The 23,764-nt window shown below is 29.0% G+C and overlaps 1 protein-coding gene across 2 annotated transcripts in view; it reads left to right on the top strand.

Moving 5' to 3' along the window:
• The window catches only part of LOC114129807 (diencephalon/mesencephalon homeobox protein 1-like), an 86,054-nt gene that overhangs the window by 31,219 nt on the left and 31,071 nt on the right, over window positions 1-23,764 (top strand). Inside the window, exons 3-4 of one of the 2 annotated variants that reach the window (XM_050199785.1) lie at window positions 14,548-14,644; window positions 14,855-14,978. In XM_050199785.1, the coding sequence (XP_050055742.1) occupies window positions 14,548-14,644; window positions 14,855-14,978 (221 nt within the window). Of the gene's footprint in view, window positions 1-14,547; window positions 14,651-14,854; window positions 14,979-23,764 lie in introns of both variants that reach the window. The other variant, XM_050199784.1, reaches the window with a different exon arrangement.

Genomic DNA, 23,764 nt, shown 5'->3' with positions numbered 1-23,764 from the left:
ACCTAAATTAATTTAAACGCTATATTAATATTATTAATTAAAAATAAAACAATTATATTTACAATAGGTAGTAAACGTTTAGTGAATATTTGAAGTTCGAACTATATATATATATTATTTTATACTACATAGTTTTAAATTTTAATATTTGACTTAACATTTTTCAATTGAAAATTTCACTCTTTCTAAAATATTAAATTAGATACAATTCCTGATAGAGAATTGTGATTATTACCTATTAAGTAATGATTACACTTTAAAAAACATTAGTGAAAAATGATTTATTGACGTTGACAAACGTAGTTCAGGAATTACCTTACTATAATAGTTAGGGATATCACATAAATCATTATGCTGTTTGGGGCCAGATAATAGTGCTAATATCTGTAATAAAAAATAACTAATTAATATCACTACTATAATTTGAAATAAATATAAAATAATTATAATAAGTAAACCAAAAATATCAGTTACCTATTTAAAATTTAATTTAATTTTTCACATAAATGAAATATTTAATGAAAATGTTTGAAATTTTCTAACTTTACAATTTATACATCTCGAGTTGTTTATATTTTATTATTTTATAATATTATTGGTATGTATAATATATTTAATATTATTGTATTCCTACTTCGAAAAACGATACAATATACAATATTGTACCCCGGAACAATATTATAATAAGATTATACCTATTATATAGGTACATCATTTATACACGATTGCAGTCGGAAGGTACGTGTTGCACATCACGGAGGTTATCCTTACTCTCTCAATACTATATACATTATAGAAGAATATACTTTGCGTCTGGTCGATCGAAACACGCTCGGCGCACATGTTTAAAATATATTATATATATATATATATATATATAAACGTGTGGCGCGTGAGGGACTTACATTAAGTTGATGAACTCAATCCGGCCGATTGCGTCGAGCCGTCAGAGAGCTCGTAGCCTCGTCGAACCTTGCATTATATTGTACACTCACACACACACACACACACACACACACACACACACACACACACACACACACATATATATATATATACATGTATATCAGGTACCGTATACAGTAGCTCCATTTAGAGATTTCACGGTGTTTTGCCCGTCCGATCGCCCGACCGGAAAGTCGCCGCGCGCACATGCATTATCCCGACGCCGACGCAACCCTCCTCGCCCGACCGCGCCGTCGCGCGTATCGAGTTTTGCCCGCTGCGCCGTCTGTATTCCCGATGGAATCGGCGCGTATCGCACCGTACACGCACGCACACACATACACACATTATATATATATAAAGTGGCGCACATGACGTATAATACTTATTTGTACGCATTTGTATATTGTGCGTATATATACAACACGCGGGCAATCGTACGGTCGATTAGGTGCATTGTCCGTGCAGCGTCGAGTGGTCACCGCGGAATTAATTTCTCCGCAAATAATTTATTACATCGTCGTATGTGATACACGCGTAATATTATAAAGCCCGTGTAGTAACGTAAGTGATTTATATTTTGTGCACAGTACGCGCGACCACTACGCTCGCAGTTTTTTGAGAAACCTCTACGTTAACGGACGTTCACGCGGGACCGTCTCAAAAGCGTCCGTCGTATATATATAGATAGGCTTCGATATTGTTTCGGTCAAACTCGCACGCGCGTATCTATTTACATCAATTAATAAAAGGCGTGTTTTACTGCTATAATAAGTCGATAGTAAATAATAACAATGCACCTTTAAACATATAGGTATAGGTACTTATACTGGTTATACTATTATAATATTATATATACTTGTATAATGTGTAGTGTACACAATGTGTACACAATGTGTACACAATATTAACGTCGTAGTTAACGGTGATATAAGGAAGTTCTCGCGAGCACCATATAATCGGTCCCAACCTTCGCTTCGAATATTATTGTTGTCCGTTATGTACAGGTGTCTATAGTCAATTCAGATTTCCCTGTATTTAGATGTCCTGCTCCGTATGCATCCCTCTCGACGACGACGTGGTTATTAATACATCACACCTAAATTTATTATTGTACCCTATATAATAGTTGTGCACATGGTATGTCGTGTTGTGCGTGCGGTGTGATAGACAGGTCAAACACGGTAGTTTTGGTAAAAATATTATTATAACAATAAAGGAATGCAATAGTTAAATTATCAAAACCATTTTTATGATGATACGATAAGATGTCGATCTCCGGGCATTACTTGTCATAATACAATCCGTATAATTTGATAATTAGGGGATCGATGAGATATTGTTATTATAGTTTTACGCGAGCGAGTTTATATCCATTTCCAGGGTTAGGTTCCAGAGACCACCAATATGAAATCGCTTCCACTAACTCTCCTAATCCCGTTTTAACAGTGAACGACTTACTGTTTTTTAACCGACCGAAATACTGAATTGTGTCAATTATATGAAATTACGTTCTTTTCCATCTTGTGAAGCATTGCGAAGTATTATACGAACCAAGCTATAGCGTGTTTCGTGCAATGCTATGCAAGCGTGATTGTATGAATCCAATTCGGCGCCAATCGTTCTGGCACGTGTCGATAACCCAATAACCATATATAACCGTAGTTATATTACCTTGTCTAACAGTCGCGTATTAGCTATATTTTATTATTTGCTAAATTACAATATGTAGTATGCTACGTGATGGTCGAAAAAGAAATCACCGGGTTACCGGCCACTAGACGAATTAATCTGAGAATCTAAACGGATGGTGATGGTGACGCCGCCGGAATTCCGGTTGATTGGATCGAAAAGCTCGCGATTGTCAGCCCCGAGGACAACGTGTGGATTAGGCCGTCGACCGTTATCGCCATGTTGGATCGCAGAAGCTATTTAAAGTATTTCCGTTTATTGCGCTCTTCGCACTTCGTGTCTTGCAGCGGGCACATCTCCCGCAGGCCGCGCGTAAGCCGAATTCTCGCGTTTCAAATGGTCGTCCTGGCAAAAAAAATACCCGTCCGTTATTAGCAATCATATAACCGCCGCCGCCGCCGGTTACTTTGGTATCCTCCGGCGACGGGTACGCAGCGGTGGGGTTGAGATGAAAGCGTGCGTCGACTCGTCGTCGTCGACCCCCGAGAGTAAATTACGAGGCATTTCGATAAGCCACCCGTAATGGGTTATTGGCGGGCAAATATTTTTCAATTTAACACCCAAACACCCTTTTATATACTTACAGCCTGCTCCGTCACTGCGATCATCGTGATATATATATATATATCCATATCTATATATTAAGTAGTCTATCGCTCTTCGCTGCTGAGTTTTTCCACCAGGAAATCAATATAGCCATAATAATTATTATGTTATCGTGTCGTCATTGTAAACTGTTTCCATAATAGTTTAATGTATTATTTCCCCCATATAGTCATTTTATCGTTATAATCAATAATAAAATTGGCTATTACTACCTGACTTAAAATGTACAGTGCATTAACTATGATTAAAAACTCCAAAAATGTATATTTTTTTTTAAAAAAAGTTATAATAAGTAACTAATTTAATTTTTAAGTGATCATTGTAATAACTTAGCAATTTAAACTTAATTAGAAAAATGTTTGTTGATGTTCATTATCATAACCATAATTATACGATTAAAAAATATGTATTTAATGTTTTTATTTCGTCATGTTATAAATTATAATGCTAAACGCAATACGAGTACACATCGTTTAAATAATACACTGTAAATACTTTTGATTTCAAATAAAAATAAACCAATCGATATTCCTCTATTTAATAATTTAGTAAACACAAATGTGACATTTCTTATTTATTACAGTGTGCATTATAAGCAGAAATAATGTAAAAAAACAACAAAGTTAAATTAAAATTGTTTTACTAAATTAATTTAATAGTATTTTTTTTATAAAATTATATACATATATATAAGGAATATAAATCTATAGTCATACTAGTATACTACTGTTGTATAGATCAGAGGTTCTCAAACAGAAGGTAATGATTATATTTTTAGTGGGTCACGTTATATTTTTAAATAATACATTATTTCAAAAACGTGTTTCTATAATATTTCTATTTTTTTCGTTATATTCAAATTCAGTTTTATCATAAATCGTTATTTGTGAGTGTGAAAATTACGAGTTTACGGAGCAAATTAATATTATCAAACTCACTATGTCTCGAGATAATCAATGTAGAAGTGGATATCAATTCAGTAATGAAAAGTAGAAAAAAATTACATCCTTCACATTAAAATTTAATAACCTAAATTGTAGATAATAATATTATGCTTTTTTTTGCTAACTGATAAAGGTGAAGATTCCTTAGTAAGAATTTAAAAAGAAAATTAACTGTTTTAACATGGATCTTTAATTTTTTTCATTAGTAACTAATTCACGAAACGGCAAAAAAAAGTCATTGATATTATTGTGAGTTTCCAAAATTTAAAAAAATTCTTAAATGGATCGTATCATAAAAAGTTTAAGAACCTCTGGTATAGACTATAGATTATTATAATATATACCCATTGCACTATAGAAAAAAATTAAGTTCAAAATAATCGTGCTTACGCTCACGGTGAGTTACATAATTATTTGTAAATTGTTGTAGATATATATTATATTATTAGCTATCGAAAGGCATAAGGATAGTGTCTTTAAATTTAATCTAAAATAAAATGCATACATACATTTTTATTTTTTTGAAGTGCTTTATAAATTTGTTTTTTAAAACTCCTTAAGCAAACTATATTCTATTAATCCAATAACAGTAGAATTTTAAATTACTCTTATTTTAATTTTTGCATTAAAATTGAATTAATTATAGTTTTAAAAATTTTAATAGAATATCTATTAAAACATTTACATTTTTTTCTCATTCTAGATTCTGAATGGATCGTGGAAGCTATTGGTTTTACAATGAAGGGTATTTTTTTATTATGATCTTATAATACATCATACCTATAACATTAATATTATTATTTTATAATTTTAAAGATTTGTTTACTATAACACGTAGTTTGAAAAATATATTTTTAAAGGTTTTAATTTTGGTTGTACAAATATTCATATTTTAATTAATTTTTAGAGAATATTTCCAAAAGTAAAGTATACATATATTGGCTTCAAGAATAATGCTTTTTAAAAAAAAAAAATATTTCTTAATTTGATTAAAAGTGTAATATTTTTAGTTTAATTTTGTTTTTTAATCGATAAAGCAGTTAGTTACCCTAAAATTCACATAGGTACCTACATGATTCGATTATTTTACGAGTACCTGTACAGTGTTAGCTGAAATTAAATACATACTTCATACATAAATGCATAATACATCACAATCACATATTTTAAAATGTTTAACCTCTAGAGATTCTTTATTATGATTTATGAACTTATCTATTGTAATTAGGTGTACAAATGTATCTGTTTATTCAATTCATATTATGAAAAACAAACTCTTTTGATCATTATAATTTATTACGTTTCTACCTATATTAAACATCGGTTATATTTTTATTACTATTATAATCTTATTTGCGTACCGAGTATTCTTTTGCTGTGATATTGTAATTAATATACTTGTAATTTGTCAGTCGACGTATCCCTTAACCTAATAATAATATTATGAATAAAATTTGGTACGTTAAACTATCATATATTATGTAATAAATAACACTAATTATCTATTACTTTTGAATGGTGTTTATAGAAAAAATTTAAAAATATGGTTACAATCACTGGAGCGATTACTTATCGTTTTAACGTTCGTGAACTCTTACCGCCCTGCGCCGTAAACACCTAAGCGGAAATACATGCATATGACATAATATTTTTATATCATGTTATTGTGTACACACAAGGTATGTGTATTAGTCAGGTATAATATTCTGAAGTTGCTTATAGCCGGATGGTATGATTTCATCGTCGATGACACGAGAGACAACAGACACGGTGTGATGGAGAGAGGGAGAGATAGTTGAGACCTTTTTACAAACCACCCATTTACACCGCATCTGTTGTGTTCGGCGCGGCATTCACACGGCCAATCTATTTCCCTCGCCACATGCATTGCTCGCGTATAATATTATATGTGCTACCGTAACCGTTGTACTCGTATCAATTCCCGATGGACCAGACGTTTAACACTCCATCGGATTTCACCATGTATCGAAACATTATACACATATACACTATATATTCTCCGTACGTGTTTGTTTGTGTGTACGTTTATATGTATATGTGTGTTCGGCTCATCGACATAAGTGGTGGACGACAACGGACTTGTAATTGAATTTCCAAAATTTCCTCTCCAATACATCCCTTTGATTGCTCTCTCCCCCTCCCCCATCTCTCTCTCACGCAACTTTTGGCACACATTCAACACCACCACTACTACTACGCCGTGGTAGGTTGACTGTACCACGGCGGTGCAGTACACTAAGAAACGGTTCGGGCTTGCCCTCTTATAATATAGTAGTTTTCGTCCCCAGAGACTTTAGCGACGTGTCCCGCGTTCGTTACAATATGTCACATGTTTCGTCACCAATTTATCATGTACATTGTATGATATAATAAGGGCACCTAAACGCGTAGTAGGTACTAACTTGAGTGTTTTTGTCAAACATTGTGATTTTTGATTTATTTTATTCGATTTTCGTGGCTGTACAATTATACTTTTGTCACTATCATCGCGGCGAGCGATAATTTAGCATTTATATACCGTTCACATATTATACAAATATTTATTAACACCACACACGTGTTGTTCAATATACTTTAAGGTATGTTTTGTTATAAACATTGACAAGAAATATATCGTGAACGTTTTAAAACAATAATTATCATTATTATTAATACTTTTTTGAAAAATTGCGTCACACAATCATATTCTTATGAGTTGTTGGTCTGAGGGAAACAATACAGCAGGGGTTTAGGTGTGAAGTAGAGAAAACATGTTGTCAACGTGCCTATTGTAACGTAGACCTTATCGAATTTACTGAGACGTTAATTGTCTCTCTGTCTCTCACTTTTTCTTTTTACAAAACATAATAAACGCTTTCAAATTATAGCATGTGCAATACGTAGGAAGAGTTTTAGTGTTCAACTGTGTATTGTCGTGGTTTTTTTCATATAAATACGCTCAAATCCATTCATAAGGAAAGTATAAAAAACTGTGAAGTACAATGTGGGCATAATTTTTATGGTGCTTATTTTAGAGTTATTAAAATGGATAATAATCTACATTATGACATATACCTACGTTGATGAATGATGAATCTTTAAATATATTGTATAGAAAAATAATTCGTATAAGCTTAGATTAAAACATCTATGGAGTAGTCCAAGGATTATTTTATTATTATTATTTATCAATATTGCCTAAATTAGATAATTTTCTTAAATGACTTTATTTTTATTATTTTAAATCTGATTTTATTAAGTACCATGTACAGAATAGCAGTGTCAGCAAATGTGTTGGAAAATTGTGCATTCGGCAGAAAAAAGTTTGTCTAATTCATGAAATCAGCAAACAAATTATGTCGATTTCTCGAAGTTGTTATTCTGTAAACCAAATTGCCGATTTTGCATTTCCAGCAATCCCATGAATTCGGTGTAATATAGGTATACGACTATTATTTGGTAGTAATAACTTCAATCATCTCAACTTTAACAAAAGTCATATCTGTTATATTGTCTCAATCTTACTATCAGGTACACATAATGTAGCAAAATTACAATTGCGTTTAAGCTTTTAATTTTGAAGCAAATTATTAGCATTTCAAAATTTATAAAACTTATATTTTTAAATATTGAGAAGGTAGGCAAGTTGGTACCGCTTTGCTATACATTTTACATTATACATTATATGTTCAGTGGATCATAGTGAGTGTGTTAAATTTGAATTCAACGATTTATACGAAAAATAATTTTAAGCGGTAGCCTATATCACCGAGTTTATTTATTGATATATTTTTTATCATAATTTTTAGTTATTTACTTTAGTTGTGTAAATATTTCAGTTTTTGCTTATTATAATTTTTTTTTTGGTTTTTCTGATTAAAAAAAAATGTACTGGGCATTTTTAGTTTTGACTTCTGTAAAGTATAAAAGTAGATCCAATTTTCTAACCAATTCCACCCTCAAAAATCAAAGCATTTTATCAGTTACTTATCGGGTACGTACACACACAAAAAAAAACCACACCACCATTGTTAAATTAATGCATTCATCTGCACTCCATTCATAATCCAAAATAACAGAATAATACGGATTTATCTGAACGATTAATGTTCGATTATGTTATGCGTTATTAAGACGGAGACAACACTACATTATGATGGGGTATAAGTGTATAACGTCCTCTTAAGTGAGGTGTATTTTTGAGAGTATTATAAACGACCGCTTGTGGTTATACCTATTCATGACAATATGGTTATTATAGGTGGGCAACGAGGGCACATATTTATTAGGTAGTAATACATATATAAAGGTACATCGATTAAGTGATTTTTATCACGCTGAACACAGTAACACGTCGTATTTTAGCCAACAATAACGGAAATAATGTTTGAACAAGGGAACATCTGCAACGTGTGTGTGAGTGTGCCGTATAAGTGAAGGGTTAGATGTGTAAGGCGAGGAAGAATAAAGAAATGTGACAGGGAACTGACAAAATGTTGGCAACAATGAATCGCCGGTTGCACGCGACGCCCACCGTTTTTATTATTATTTTTTTGAAAAATAAAAGCGCTGCTGCGGTAACATAATAACGTTTATTTTATTTATTATTATACGCGTGTACCGCGGTGAGTGTACCCAGGTATACATACCGTTTGAGGGACAAAAACGTCTTTTATTGGTCCCAACACTGGTGGGCGGAATATTTTGATTAGCGACCTGTCAACGGCGGGCGGACAATGCTATGACTATATACTGCCAAAAATTGAAAAGGGGTTAGCTAAAGTTACACCTTTTCCGTAGGATTATTCACCGGCCAACACATAATAATGGGCGCGCGTATTATATTATTATGTATACCTTCGTATTATAATACACTCGAAAATCGGTATTTAACACCCCCACCCCAAAACAAACACGCACACACACACACACCTTCCTCTCACCACTCGTCGCATCCTTAAGCCGTGACGGCGGATGTGCACCTATATATGTGTAGGTAACACGTTGTATTATTATATATACCTAAGCGTCGGCTATTGATTTCCAGCGGATTTTTACGAAAACACCAATTATTTGTGTCACGCTGCGCGATATCCGTTCACGAACCGTAATAATAATGCACCTCTCTTCACGACGAAGGACATTCGTTTGAAAAATAAATCCGCTCGTCCGTCGCATCACTATACAGTACCCGACGTTTTAACGATTTTACTCACGTTCAACCGATGCGCTTTAATGTTCTACTAGCGCCTGTTATAAATACATGGTCGTGGAAGGACGATAATATTATAATAAGTCTTTAAATAACGAACTTGTATTCTTGCGTAGCTATGGCGGTGGCTTAAAGATTCACCGGAAGTCCCGTCGACTCTCGCAAACAATACAACTCAATACCGTGGCCAAAGTAATTATTATTCGTCCTCAATGTATTCAAATATAATGTCTATGTTTTAGAATATATGAAGTGCATTCATTGTTTGTTTCTCAAAGACGAGGCCGTGGTAACGTATCACATTTGTCGATTTTTTTTTTTTTTTTAAATGTTTAAAACTACAAAAACGACCCCATTATTGTATTATGATACTCGATCGATATTCATTGTTAATATTATTGTTTTCCATAAAACAGTTTATCAAACGAAAAGGACTTTATTCGTCATATTATAAACACATTTCCGCAACTTGTAGTGGTGTTGGCCACTGGCGGTATATTGCTTGAGAGGGTCGTTAAGACTTTAACACTAAATTATATTAATATATATATAAAATTTGACCGGCACTTAAACCCCAAATCCCTAGTTGTAACACTAATAAACAAATAAACATACATTTTACTTACTAAAATTCTTCTCAGCATTCGCTTAAACTTAACCTTACACTTAAATTTGAGAAATTTAAATTTAAATTTAATTTGATTTTTTTTTAATATAAAATAGTCAATTTTTATAAGTACTGAATATTTATAAGTAAGGAGGTTATAGAATCAGTGATATTGGGCACTCGTCTTTCATTCTATAATTCAATGCAAGATATTATTAATGTATTGCAATATTATTAAAGGTATGCTTGAAAGTTAAAATCAATAACTAATCTTCATTTTCAAAAAATGCCTCATGTCAAGTTTATTGAATGAGTCATAACCTAAAAATATTCTACAGTGCCTTTATTTATGTTTTGTTGTTCATCTTTGTCCAATTTAAAATTTATTGATAATTTTACATTTTCAGCACTTCGTGCACATGCAAAAATATTATTTCATCATTGCAATACGTTTATAGGTACCTATAAATAAAAAAAATACGTCATAATTTCATTTATAGCTATATCTTATGTATAAAGTAGTGTCAACAATTAAAATATTATTCCATTTACCATGCCTTAATTAGGTTGCATATTAAAATTTAATTAATTATAATGCATTATTTATATTTTATTTAATTTTAACATATTATTTTTATAAATATGTAATATTATTGGCTGCATTAATATTAGTCCAAAAGAATATTACAATAAAAAACTAATCAGTTACAATATAAGATAAAATTAAAATAATATTATTTCATCCTGTATCAATAATATAGCTTCCAATAAAACTATCGTCTATATATACTCATATCTTGGGGTATTTAAAACTTTATTTTCTTTATTCTCTGATGTTAACTGGTACTTAATAGACATTTTTTGTGGTATAGATTTATTATTTTTTCTTTTTAACCATTTTAACCTTTATCTGGAATTGCACATCTAAATAGACATCTAACAAGTTTATAATAAATTAAATTATTTGGAAGGTGGTAGCTTTTTATGAAACAATTTATTCAATCGAATTTAAACTTATTCGAAAATTTTTTTATTTTTTTTGTAAACTGTTTACTTAATAGAATTTTTTCATTTTATCTAAATTTTGTTTTATTTTAAAAATGTGTAGACATTGTAGACAGAAAAGTAAATATATACATAAACTTGTAATGATATATTTAAAACCTATTTAGTAAAAATAAATAGTATTAGGTATTACGTATATAATATTCGTGATACTGTTAAAATTCATCATCTTCACTGTAAATTGATTGCCATCAGAAGTAATATTATATTATATATTATAATATTTTGATTGTTCTTGATTTAGACGTTTAAATCGAGTAGAAAACACTAACATTAAAAGTTGGATTTAAAATCTTCTTAAACTAGAATCTCTACTCTATAAAATATGTATTAAAATAAAACCGAAGCTTCAATAAGCAGAGCTTTTTAAAATTTTTACTGGTTATTTTTAGATTTAATAAATATTATCTTTATAGGGTTAAATTGTGTATTAAAATATTTTAAAATGATGACTACACGATAATAATTGATACTAAAATTCTTAACATATAAACATTAATTGATTTTATTATCAATAAATATATGTTATTCTAGATTCATAATTTATTCTAATTAATACTGTACATACTATACCTTAATATATTATTAAATTATTACATAATGAACGGCAAAAGTGCTATTACTACGTGTGCTCCGGCGACGGTGCGGCTGTTTCAGAAATCTTCATTAGACCGATTGTTGAACGCCACTATTTGAAGGCTGTAATACACATAATATTATTATAATATTTCGATAATGTAATATTATCGTTATAAGTATACACAAAATGTCGAGAAAGCGCACGACTCGCTATATGCTATGTGCACTGTGCAGATAGTGTTAAGTATATATATATAACATAAAGGTACGCGAAGGATATAGTGTATACGACATGGGTGCAGTGGTGGAATATATATTTACTGTTGCGGCAGCAGCGACGACGCACACCAATTAGTGTCCCTTAAATCAAATAATAGATTTATATACGTATATACACTTTACACCGTTTGCGGTGTCTATTCTGGTGCCGTAATCGTAAGTTTGGCAGTTTGCACACAAAAGTTAGCAAGGCAACCGGCGGCGGCGGCGCCGCCCTTTATACGGAAAAGACGCAATCGCATATAATCTTTCCCCGTGCCTCGTCTCTTATTCTCACCACCCCCTCCCCACTATTTACACGGTTCGATCAATCTCTCTCACTCACTCTTTCAATCCTTGCCACCCTGCTATATTACTCTGTCTCACTCTCGTTATTCCGTCTCTCATCCGACAAACGTTCTCCTCCCTTTTACAAACACACGTACGCACGCACGCAAACACACACACACTCACACGCACCACTATGGCCTTTATAAATGCGAGTACGACATAATAAAACCAGCAGGTCGCACTGCTGTCACCATGGTTACCAGAAACGAACCATAGCTTTTTGCCATCGAGTGCGTGTGCGTATATGTGTATGTACACACCGCGACCGTGTCATGCAGTAAACACACACCCGCTCGCGAACGTGTATACACCATTTTTATTATTATTATTATTATTATTACATTTTTTTTTATTTTTTTTTTTTTTTTATTGCTCTTCCTCAATGGAGAAAAGCGAAAAAGTTGTTTTTATTATTTATTTTTTAAACATCCACTATAATACACACTTATAATCTTATCCGTCAGTATACTCTCGATCGGCGTGAAAACAGTATAACTAAACAATATTCACTAAGCGATTTAATTATACTCATAAACTATTATTGTATCGAAATATCTAATAAAATAATAATATTATATAAATACAATAATAGTATTTGATTCTTAGGAGATAATAGGTACCTGCCAATTATACTTATCTGTCTCTCTCTCGTTACTATTTTCTCTACACATACCTCTATATTACTAGATACCTATATAACAGATGATCTCAAACTTATTTTGGTTCACCACATGTTTTTAGTGACTTACGCATCAGCCATGTAGGTACTGATGTACAATTAATGACTTTAAACATAAATATTCAAAATTATAAATCTCTAAAATTATAATAAATCTTAATACGTCTATGTCTTATTTTATTTGCCATAGGTATACCATCAATATTTTAAAGTTCTGTTAAATATTAACATAATATTATATACATATAATATGCCGTTAAATAATAAATATCTGCAGTGTTTTTAGTGTAAATACGTATATACGATTTGGGACTTAAGCCTATATTTTTCATTAAAAAAGTCTACTTGAGTCTCGCAAATTATATTCGGTTATTAATATATTAACGATATTTTATTACTTCTAAGTTATAGAATAATAATTATTATTTACTAAAGGTACTACTGTTTGATATCATCTATGTGAATTTGGTTTTTTAATTGAGTGTTTTACTCGTTAACATAATATAATTTAAATCGTTTTAATATAATTCAATCATTTTTCATAATTAAAATTAAATCATTTGTAAATTATAATATTTTTCTCTAAATATAATATATTTTTCAAAAAATATATAAACATAACACATATATTAAACGTTTTCATAGAAAAAAAACGTGTATTTAAAATTACATAAAATTTTTAGGAAAATATTTCATTATTCAAATTATGCAACAATTTTAAAGTTTTATAATTTTATTATTTAATCATTAAAATAAAAAATAAAAATATAGGTAGTTTTTTTTATAAAATTATTTTAATATAATATGTATTTGATATAATTCTTACAATTACGTACTATACCTCCAAATGATTTTTTATTAATAGATTACTTAGTAGATTTTAAAATAGTATAATTATATATATATATACATTCATAGCGGTAGAAGTATGAAAAAATTTACAAGACGTTTATTGTGTAAGCTATGGGATGTCAAGAATATAATTTGTTTAAGTAAACAATAAAGCGCATATTATGAAGTGGCACTTGAAAAAACAGTGCCCAATTAGTATGAAAGTACATGTAAGATTGTGTAATATTGTTTATTTTTTGCGTAACAATTAACAATAAATATATATTATACAAATGTAAATTAGAGGGTTATTTAGACGACAAATGCCGTTTATGAAATATTTTTTACCAACCGTTTTCACCTCTACTTTACTTTTATTTGCATAAACAATATTAAAACTTTCTTATTCTGAATATTTGAAAGTATTTTGCTGTTATTAATGCAATGTAACATACCAACCTATGAGTAATAGGTACTAATAAAATACTATTATTGAATTCAAATATTTATAAGTAAAAAAAAATATTTTAGAGTATCAAAAAATTAAAAAATAATAGTACATAATTATCTATTACATAATAATAATAATAGTATATGATTTATCTTTATAATTATACATATGTATACAATATAATAGTGCACGTTTTTATTTAAATTGTAAACAATATGCCACATTGTTAAATGTAATCTTGCCAATAGTATAGACCTCATAAACATAACTCAATTCACAGTAAAAATAATTTTTAATTTAATTTTGAATAATATTTTTTTTTTTTAGGATTAAGTCATTTAAACCATCAAGAATCAGGCAAAGACTACAGTAATGAAGGAATGACAACATCATTTGGTTCCAACAAGAAGAAGAAAAAAAGAAGGCACAGGCAAGCATTTAAATAAAAATCCCCCACACTTTTAAAAAGCTATGATTAATCTTAAATGAGACATTCGATATCATTATACTTGAAAATAATAATTCAAAGTATCTCATCAATTAAAAATTAAAAATAATAGCTTACCATTACTTAGGTTCCACATTAATCTGTACTAATTAAAAACATTTATAACTTTTAAAAATATTTATATAGGACGATATTCACCAGTTACCAATTAGAAGAATTAGAAAAGGCTTTCAAAGACGCTCATTACCCGGATGTCTACGCAAGAGAAATGTTATCCTTAAAAACAGATTTGCCTGAAGATCGAATACAGGTAAGACTTATGGTTATTATTTTTCTATAATTGTGTCAACATATCTGCTCTACAATTTGTTATGTTTATATTAGTCTATATAATAAATACATATTTCTATTTTCCAAATTACTCCATGTAGTTTGAATAATTAATGGGACGTGTTGGGTTTATATAGAGAAATAGGTAGTTCCTACGTTAATAATATATATAATACATAAAATACAATGAATAATTACGTTTTTAAAAAGTTTAAACATTGTTATTACTTATTACACATATACATTATTATACATATATTCATGCACTTATTTATAATGCACTATAAGTATGATATTACATTTTGAGAAATCATTACAATATTAAATATCCTATTCCTCGAGATTTTTATTTACTTTGATTATTTAGTAAATCCACAATAAGGCATACTATGCAAATAATAATAAATATTTATTTTTCATAAAATTGAAACTAATAAATAATAATATTATCTACACTCATTTTATAATATTTAGATCACTGATGGTCATTTACGACGTATGAATATAATACACTGAATTTTAATCGACAAAAATACCATAATATATTTATATAATTCGAATCAATGAAATATTTTTAGATCTTCAGTTAAACAATGAATTAATAAAGAAGAAAAATATACATATTGTATATATATAGTAATAATTTTATATGACTTTTCATTTACACAATGAGAAATCCAATAACACTAATACTATGGTATAATATATTATTATATCTTATGTATATAAAAGTAAAATTTAATCCCTTTTCTATGATATGTTGGTAGATATAATATTAATGAGGTCAATTCGTCAATTTTCATAATGGAATACTTTACACTCAATATAAACTTAATTTATTTTCTTATCGGTTTATGAGGTCTATTACATTCCATTAATTATATTTGCTTTATATGACGTTACTCCTACCGTAATCCCTAAACTACCCAAATAGATAGCTAAAATTAAATTAAAATTGTATTTCCTAAACTTTAATAATATAATTTTACTAACCTAAGATGATATATCATCTTAAAATAAATCATTGCAGTATTATATTATTTGGATATATCATATCCTAGTGATAGATTTTTTTTTTTTGTTTTTCAATCCGGAGATTGGTTTTTAACAAATGTTTCACAATAAATGACTTCTCCAAGTAATAGATAGTGTGGTGCAAAATTATAAGAGTTTAGAATTGTCATTTTGTACACCTATGTTTTTTAAAACAAAAATGTTTGTTAATGTAGTTGTATAGTTTGTAATATTTCAATAGGTATGGACTATTGGTTAGCAATACGTATGTACCTACTTATTATAGTCACTTAAAATACACTTAAACAGCGATTTCTACTGTACCTATATCATAAAAAGTGCATTAAATAACCAATATTTATATTACTAGATAATTCGGGTTAATTATATTCAATTTCTGTATTGAAAAAAACAAATACCTAATATTATTTTTACGTAGATTTAGCTCGTAACCAAATAGGCATAGTTCCTTAACATATTATTATAATAAATATGTATAAAAAAGTGGTGATTGCGTGTACCTATGTGTGTGTGTGTGTGTGTGCGTGGAATGTAATTGCGACGACTAAAGTGCATCGAATATACTTCCGTTTGAGGTGCATACTGAATACAGCTAGGTATATATGCGCACTTAATAATAATTATATAATGGTATACGTATACGGTGCACGGACAGGGTGTGAAGGAAATTGAAAATATTTATTTAACTGAGGGAATGGTTTTGGAGCACAGCCATTGGACAAGTGGCCAATTAACGTACAGGGCGGCCGAGGCGGAGTCTACGCAGCGGTGGCCGTTCGGGCGGCGCGAACCATTAGACGGGAAACACGAAACAACTGGCGAACGACGCGTAAATTTAGAAACGCGCACCTAGCAATTATATATTACTACTATATACCACTATTACCACTATTACCGCTTCTATAACCCTGCAATATTTCAGTTCTATATACTTCAAAACTGCACCACCGTCCGCAGTTTTTTAAAAGGGGAGGTCTTTGTACAACAACTAGTGGTGCAGTAGTTGTATATAACAACTATTGAACTATGCGTATATACTGTACATATATATATACATAAATATAAGTTTGAAACGAAAAACTATTGAATTTATCGGATAATAGTCACCCCTGCAATGGCTGCAACTGTATGTATGATATTATACACTTATAATACATATTTATTATTTATATATATCTGGCTAGTCTGCTACGACTAGCTGGAAATCCACAAAACATTTTTTTTTAATTTCTTGTGTTGTAGGTATATACAATCAATTAAAAAACTACAGCAAGTTATTTTACATAAATCGTACAAATATAATGTAGTTATACAATTTTAAACGAATTATAAAGTATACAGTATTATATTCACTTAGCATGGCCGACCATATTTTTCCCTTTAATATTAAATTTATTAAAATTCGACAAATCAAAATGTTAAATCCATTATTACAATTTTACTTAAATAACAGAATGGAGGTGATTGATGAATTACTGTGTAAGTTAACGGCAAAGGACACACCATACAAAATATAAAATGAGTATTGACAAATAACACAAATAGTGTCTGTATAAAATCGTTTAACTGTTGTATGCACTCATAAAAATTATACCTATAAATAACATCTATAAATTATATTTATACGTATTTATATAATTTTATATCTTGTAAATTCTAAAGACGAAGCTAAGAATGAGTTATAAAAAATCAATGACAGAGCTCATTTGAAAACTCGCGAAGAGAAAAGCGCATGGCGGCCATTATTATTGTGATGACGTGTGCAAGGTAAATTATTATTATATATTTTATTATCATTGCATTCGTACGATCTGGTAGTGTAATTAATCAGAACCGCATAAACGTAGTTTGAACGATACGTCTGAGGGTATATTGTGGTGTAGTACAGTTTTAATTAAGTCAGTGCTTTGATTTGTGTGACGAAAGCTGAGGTTACCCTTAATTTATTTTATGAGCAAAAGCGCACTTACTAATTTAATCTGCAAGCTGCAGGAAACACAGTGAACGATGTGGTGTGTATTCATTTTTGTATGAAAATGTAATATTTTTTGAAAATTAAATCATAATAAATGTTATCAAATATTAAAAAAAATAACATTCGTATTGAGTAACCTATTTTAATAATTTAACCCGCTAATCAAATCAAATAAAAATAGACATTATATATCTACTGAATAATTATTCATTTCTTAATAGAAGTTTAAGTATTTCATTATAGATACTTAAGTGTATAATATTTTATACTTGAAAGTTTGTATTTTCTTTTAATGGTAAAACATCTAAAATATAATTATTCAGTAAAGTTTGTAATAATTTATAATAAGTTAATAAAAATAACATTCTAATAAAGACGTGTTTTTAGTTCATATTATTAAATTATTATCTTATAGTTAATATATCGGATTTGCAATATTTTAAAACTTTAAATATCTATAGAAATAGTATAGAAATAGGTATAGAATATTAGAATAAAACTGCAGTACTACATAATATATATATCACCTCCATTTTTGACACTTATAATTTATGAATTTGGTGTACTCGTATAATAATAAATTGAATAATGTGCTTAGGATATTATATTGTATTTTACAAAATATAAAATGTTCTGTAGCAGTGTTAAAAGGGATTTAAGTTCCATTCAAATTTTATACCGTTCGTATGTATAATATATGTATATATATAATATATACATTGTGTTTGAATTTATATTCTGTTATGTGGATTTCAAAATGATACGCCCAAGTGTCAGGCTGACCCTTGTAATTTTTTTTTTGTCATCAAGTCCGTTTGGTTTCATTATCGACGTTTTTGCAGAGATTTCCACCATTTAGGGGCACTATGACTAGCCGTGCCGTGGCGCCCCGCCGCGATGTTGATTTGAAAATAACTTCCCTTCCTTTCTTCATCCGTTTAAATATCCCGCTATCCCACCCATCCCTCGTTCCCTTTCACTCTCTAGGACTCCCGTCCAGTAGCGGTGAAAATAACATAGTGTCCTCGAGTTCTCTCTCATCACACGCCCCCAAAATCGAATGATTGACTGTTTACGACACACAGTATATTTCTGAAACGGAATATACTATACATAATATGTTCCCCGTATAGAAATACACACACATACGTATGAGCACACAAAATACATGTACATACGCATCGTGCACGTGTACACTTTTATTTTAAACATTTTAATTGAATGTGTGTTTTGATTAAAAAATAAAATAATTGAATGTATCTAAATTACTTGTGAGTATGTCAATTTATTACTATTAGAAGATAAATATAAATGACATTGCGGTAATATCGTGTAGGTATTAATTATACATCTTATATAAACGGCATGAATAAACAAAATCGTAACGATCATTACTAATACCATCTATACAGGGTTATTCAATTAAGCCTGATCCGATTGCAATGGTTATAATATATTTTAAGCTTATAACGATAATCAGTACATTAATTAAAATAATACCATTAGAAATTTAATTTCTGATACGATGTCATGAATTTTATATGACGTAATTTCTATAGGTCTCAAGAAAAACACCTAATCGACAGTAAAATATTCATCTCATATTCTCTCCACTATATATGTGATAATCGATTCTGCGGATTCTTTATCTTTTTTATAGTACTGATGATGCAAATACACTGCAGTATATTTTTAATACATGCTTAAACAAATAGTCACATGGCGTAACACCCTTTGACCTAAAACTTCATATAGTCATAGTGTATCGTATTAATAATTTTAGATAACCCTGCAAACAAAAATTCTAAGTATACAAATACAAAATTACGTGTATGGCATTGACAATGAGTACTATAAATTGTCTACTTAATAATTAGCATGTAAATCAGTAATATTATTACCTACCTAATAATATAATGTACTATTAGGTTCTAATATTGTATTGTTGTCAATATAGTATTATACAGGGATTCAGAGATAATTTCAATGTAGACAAACCGAGGCATTTATGTCCGAAGGTGAGACACAAAAAAAAGTTACATGTGCAAGGACCTGTGTTAAAAAATAAAAAATAAAATAAATATATATAAAAATATACCAGTCATTATTGCCAGGACCATTGTTGTGTGTGGGCTGATTACTAGAGGAGACAAGTCAACCCAGAAATTATAAAATGCTGAATCACAATTATATTTTATATATGTGTATTTACATTATTATACACGCGTGCATAATAGCGGTGTGCGCGAGTACGATTATTATTATTATCATCGTAACTGTCAGTCTTCGGGTATTCGGTGTTTGATAGAGAGGTCGTTATACCCACGTACGGCCCGGATGCCGTCTCGTTACAACTGGATCCCAATAATTGGCAATCATCTATTATAATGATTTTACAAAAAACGTATTACGGTCCAAGGCCCACTTGATGGAATAATAATAATAATAAAAATACACATCTCTCTAAATATATACCTCTTTCTCTCACACCTTTTCTCCGCGCACGATAACGTTTTGTAATTGTTGACGGTTCCCTCAATTATTATCATCATCATTATTATTATTATCGTTGTAAATAGTTAAAATGACTGCGTGAAAAAAATAAACACATAAATAAAAGCTAGTTTTTTATAATTTAATATGATAATATGTTATTACCGTGTTTTATTAGTTAAAATATAATTACTATCTTCACAGTTTTTGGTCCACTACTTCCCGTGGAAATCGTCGCTATTGCGTTTATTAAAATAATTACAATTATTATAATATTATTGTTGATTCAACGAGCCGCATATTGTGTGCGCGGATGCGAAAAAATAATATTTAGGTAGGTATATAGGTTTATTATGCGAACCGTCCGATTGTGTTTTTCTAACGGAGTTTTGGATGAAGACTTCATTTGGTTACGGTGAAATACGATTTAAAAATAACATAATTTTTGCATTGTGCAATTCACCTGTATTATTATCATAAAAATAACGAATTTAATATTATAATAGTTTATTCACGTGTGTATGGATTGCCATCATAATATTATTACTGTATTTACAAATAACAATATCGCATTATTTGTGGCCGCGAAATAATGCAAGTATTATGCCTTGTCGTAAAAAACACTTTTCGTGTTGAATCATGTCCCTCTATACGCGAGCGTGGTATAATAATATTATGTTGTGTGCTTTGAATAATATTCGTCGTAACCTGTCAACGCATCCAACAACACATTATTATTTTTTTTTTTTCTTTTTTCCCCACCAGTTGTTCCCGCGGTTTTGCCTTTAAATTCCTACGGATAATATGTTGTGCCCGCCCTCGGTCGCAGTGTTTTTCTTACGTTTTATTTATATATAGTCATATATACATTTATTATTATTATAATCATCATCACACCTATACAAAACACAAAATATAATAGGTATAATGTGAAGCACTTGTTTTTTTTTTATACGCATAAAAGTTGAAATCATCATTTATTATTGATCGCATTTAAAAGAAAAATATTAATTTTCTTACTTTTTTCTATAATATATTGCATACATTTCCACGTAATTAATAAGTAATAAACTTTTCAGTAACTAACTTAACCAATATTAATGAATATATTTATAAATTATATAAAAAATTTTAAATTCAAAATTATATTTTATTTTATGAGCAAAATTATTTTTAAATAAATAGGCAAACAATTATTGCTAATAATCTATTTAAAAGTATATCAAAGAAATAAGTTTCATACAATTTTCAAGATTATAGTCATTAATCATTTTATTTTTACTCATTTAAAGTTCCGTTCGCCAATGATGCCGCCTCACCCTGTATTTAATTATTACTAAAACTTAAATTTAAAAAAAAAAAAATAGACATTACAAAGAATACTGCATAATGGAATAGTGTCTAGGTTCTGTAACGGATTAATAATAATAGATTATTAGCAAATAAAAATATTTTTAGAAACTAAAAAAATATATTTTTCTCAAAAGAAAAATGTTCATATAAAAGAATAAAATATTATTCTTTTCTTATAGTTAGGTTACTCTTATGAATTCAAGTGCCTCTACTTAATACCTTAAAATAATATATTATTACAATATGTCATGTTGAGTGGAGTAAATAATAACGAACCACAAATCCATAAATAATGAAACGTCAATAAATGTATAATAACTCGTTTAGAGAGTTATTTATGCAACATGACTATGATATTAAACAAATGTTTTTTTATTTATTTTTAATCAATAACAAGTTAATGATACAATGGCAGTAAGAATATCATAATTCATAACATTATTTTAACCGAATGAGGTGATAGTCATCACTTTATGGTCTGGTAATGGTTATAAAAATGGATTCAATCGTTTACATAGTTACATGTGATATTCACATACAATAACGAAATAATATAAAAAAATAATTTATTAGTCAACCGTTGTCAGCTATACATAGGTAATACGAGTAGGTACATTATTTATTATTATACTCTACTTCCTTACATTTCTATACAAATATTAATAATAAGGCGCTAACAGCGTATATACTCCGCATTAATATATTACTTTAGTTTTTTTCGATGGGACTATTATTGACTATTTATAATATAATAATATCCTGCAGGGTAATTTATTTAAATAAAAACATTCATTATTTCACTCTAATTAACTGTTTTTCTAGAAATTTTTGTACTTAATTTCCATAATAATAAAAATATTTATATAGCTTAGAGCCTATGCCCTGTATATTCTATTATTATAATCAGATATAATTTTTATAAACAAACAAAAGCTTCATTAATTATTATAATTTTTAAATCATCTTAGTCTCTTTGACTTTTAACCAATTATCATGATCCTCTGAACATAATATTTATTATAATTATAAGGAACTATATCGTACAAATTTTGAATAATTGTATAAACATCAATATTTAAAAAAATATATATTCTACTTAACAATTTATAGTAAATAAAAGTGATTGACATTTAAAAAACAAAGTATGATGTATATGGTCACAGAATAATCCTTAAATAGAACAAAATTCAAAGTATTTAAAAAAAATGTTTAAGTAGGTACTTACACTTAAAAAATGCCAACAAATTAGATTATGAATTATAATATAATATATAATAATGCATTATTAGAGTAAACAATGAATTAGTATATACTTAGTAAATCATCGCATGTATATATACATAAATTGGTGTTATATTTACAATTCATAATATATACGATGTTTTAAATATTTCTTGATATATATACATGTTATACGTATATAGTATATTATGTAGTATTGCTCATGCAGGTGGATGGATGCATCGATTATGAAGAAATTCATATGTAATTCTATAATATAATATACAAACGAATCTTCTGTTAAATATAAATATTATATATTAACGATTTTATATAGTCATTATTTTTTTAATTAATGAACGTATAAATTTGTTGTTATATCCTTGGTAATATAAAAAATAAATAAATAATAATTTTTTGAATAAATAAATTTTATTAATATTTTTAACTAGGTAAAAAAAAACACGAATAGTTCAATGTGATACAAAATAAAAAAAAAATAACAAAAAACATTTTTTTAATATATTTGCCAAAGTGGCTTGAAACCAAAAACATATATAAAAAGTATATGAATGAGAAACAAAGTTGCCAAAAAAGAGGCTTTAGAACAAATAAAAAAAAATATATGAATTGTTCAATGTGGCACAAAAAACATTTTATACCTATAGGTACATAAGTATTTGCCAAAG

This window comes from Aphis gossypii, chromosome 2 (genome assembly GCF_020184175.1).
Source record: "Aphis gossypii isolate Hap1 chromosome 2, ASM2018417v2, whole genome shotgun sequence".
In the NCBI taxonomy this organism is placed as follows: Eukaryota; Metazoa; Arthropoda; class Insecta; order Hemiptera; family Aphididae; genus Aphis; species Aphis gossypii.
Note: the sequence above shows the minus strand (reverse complement) of the source record. Positions and strands in the feature narration are given on the sequence as shown.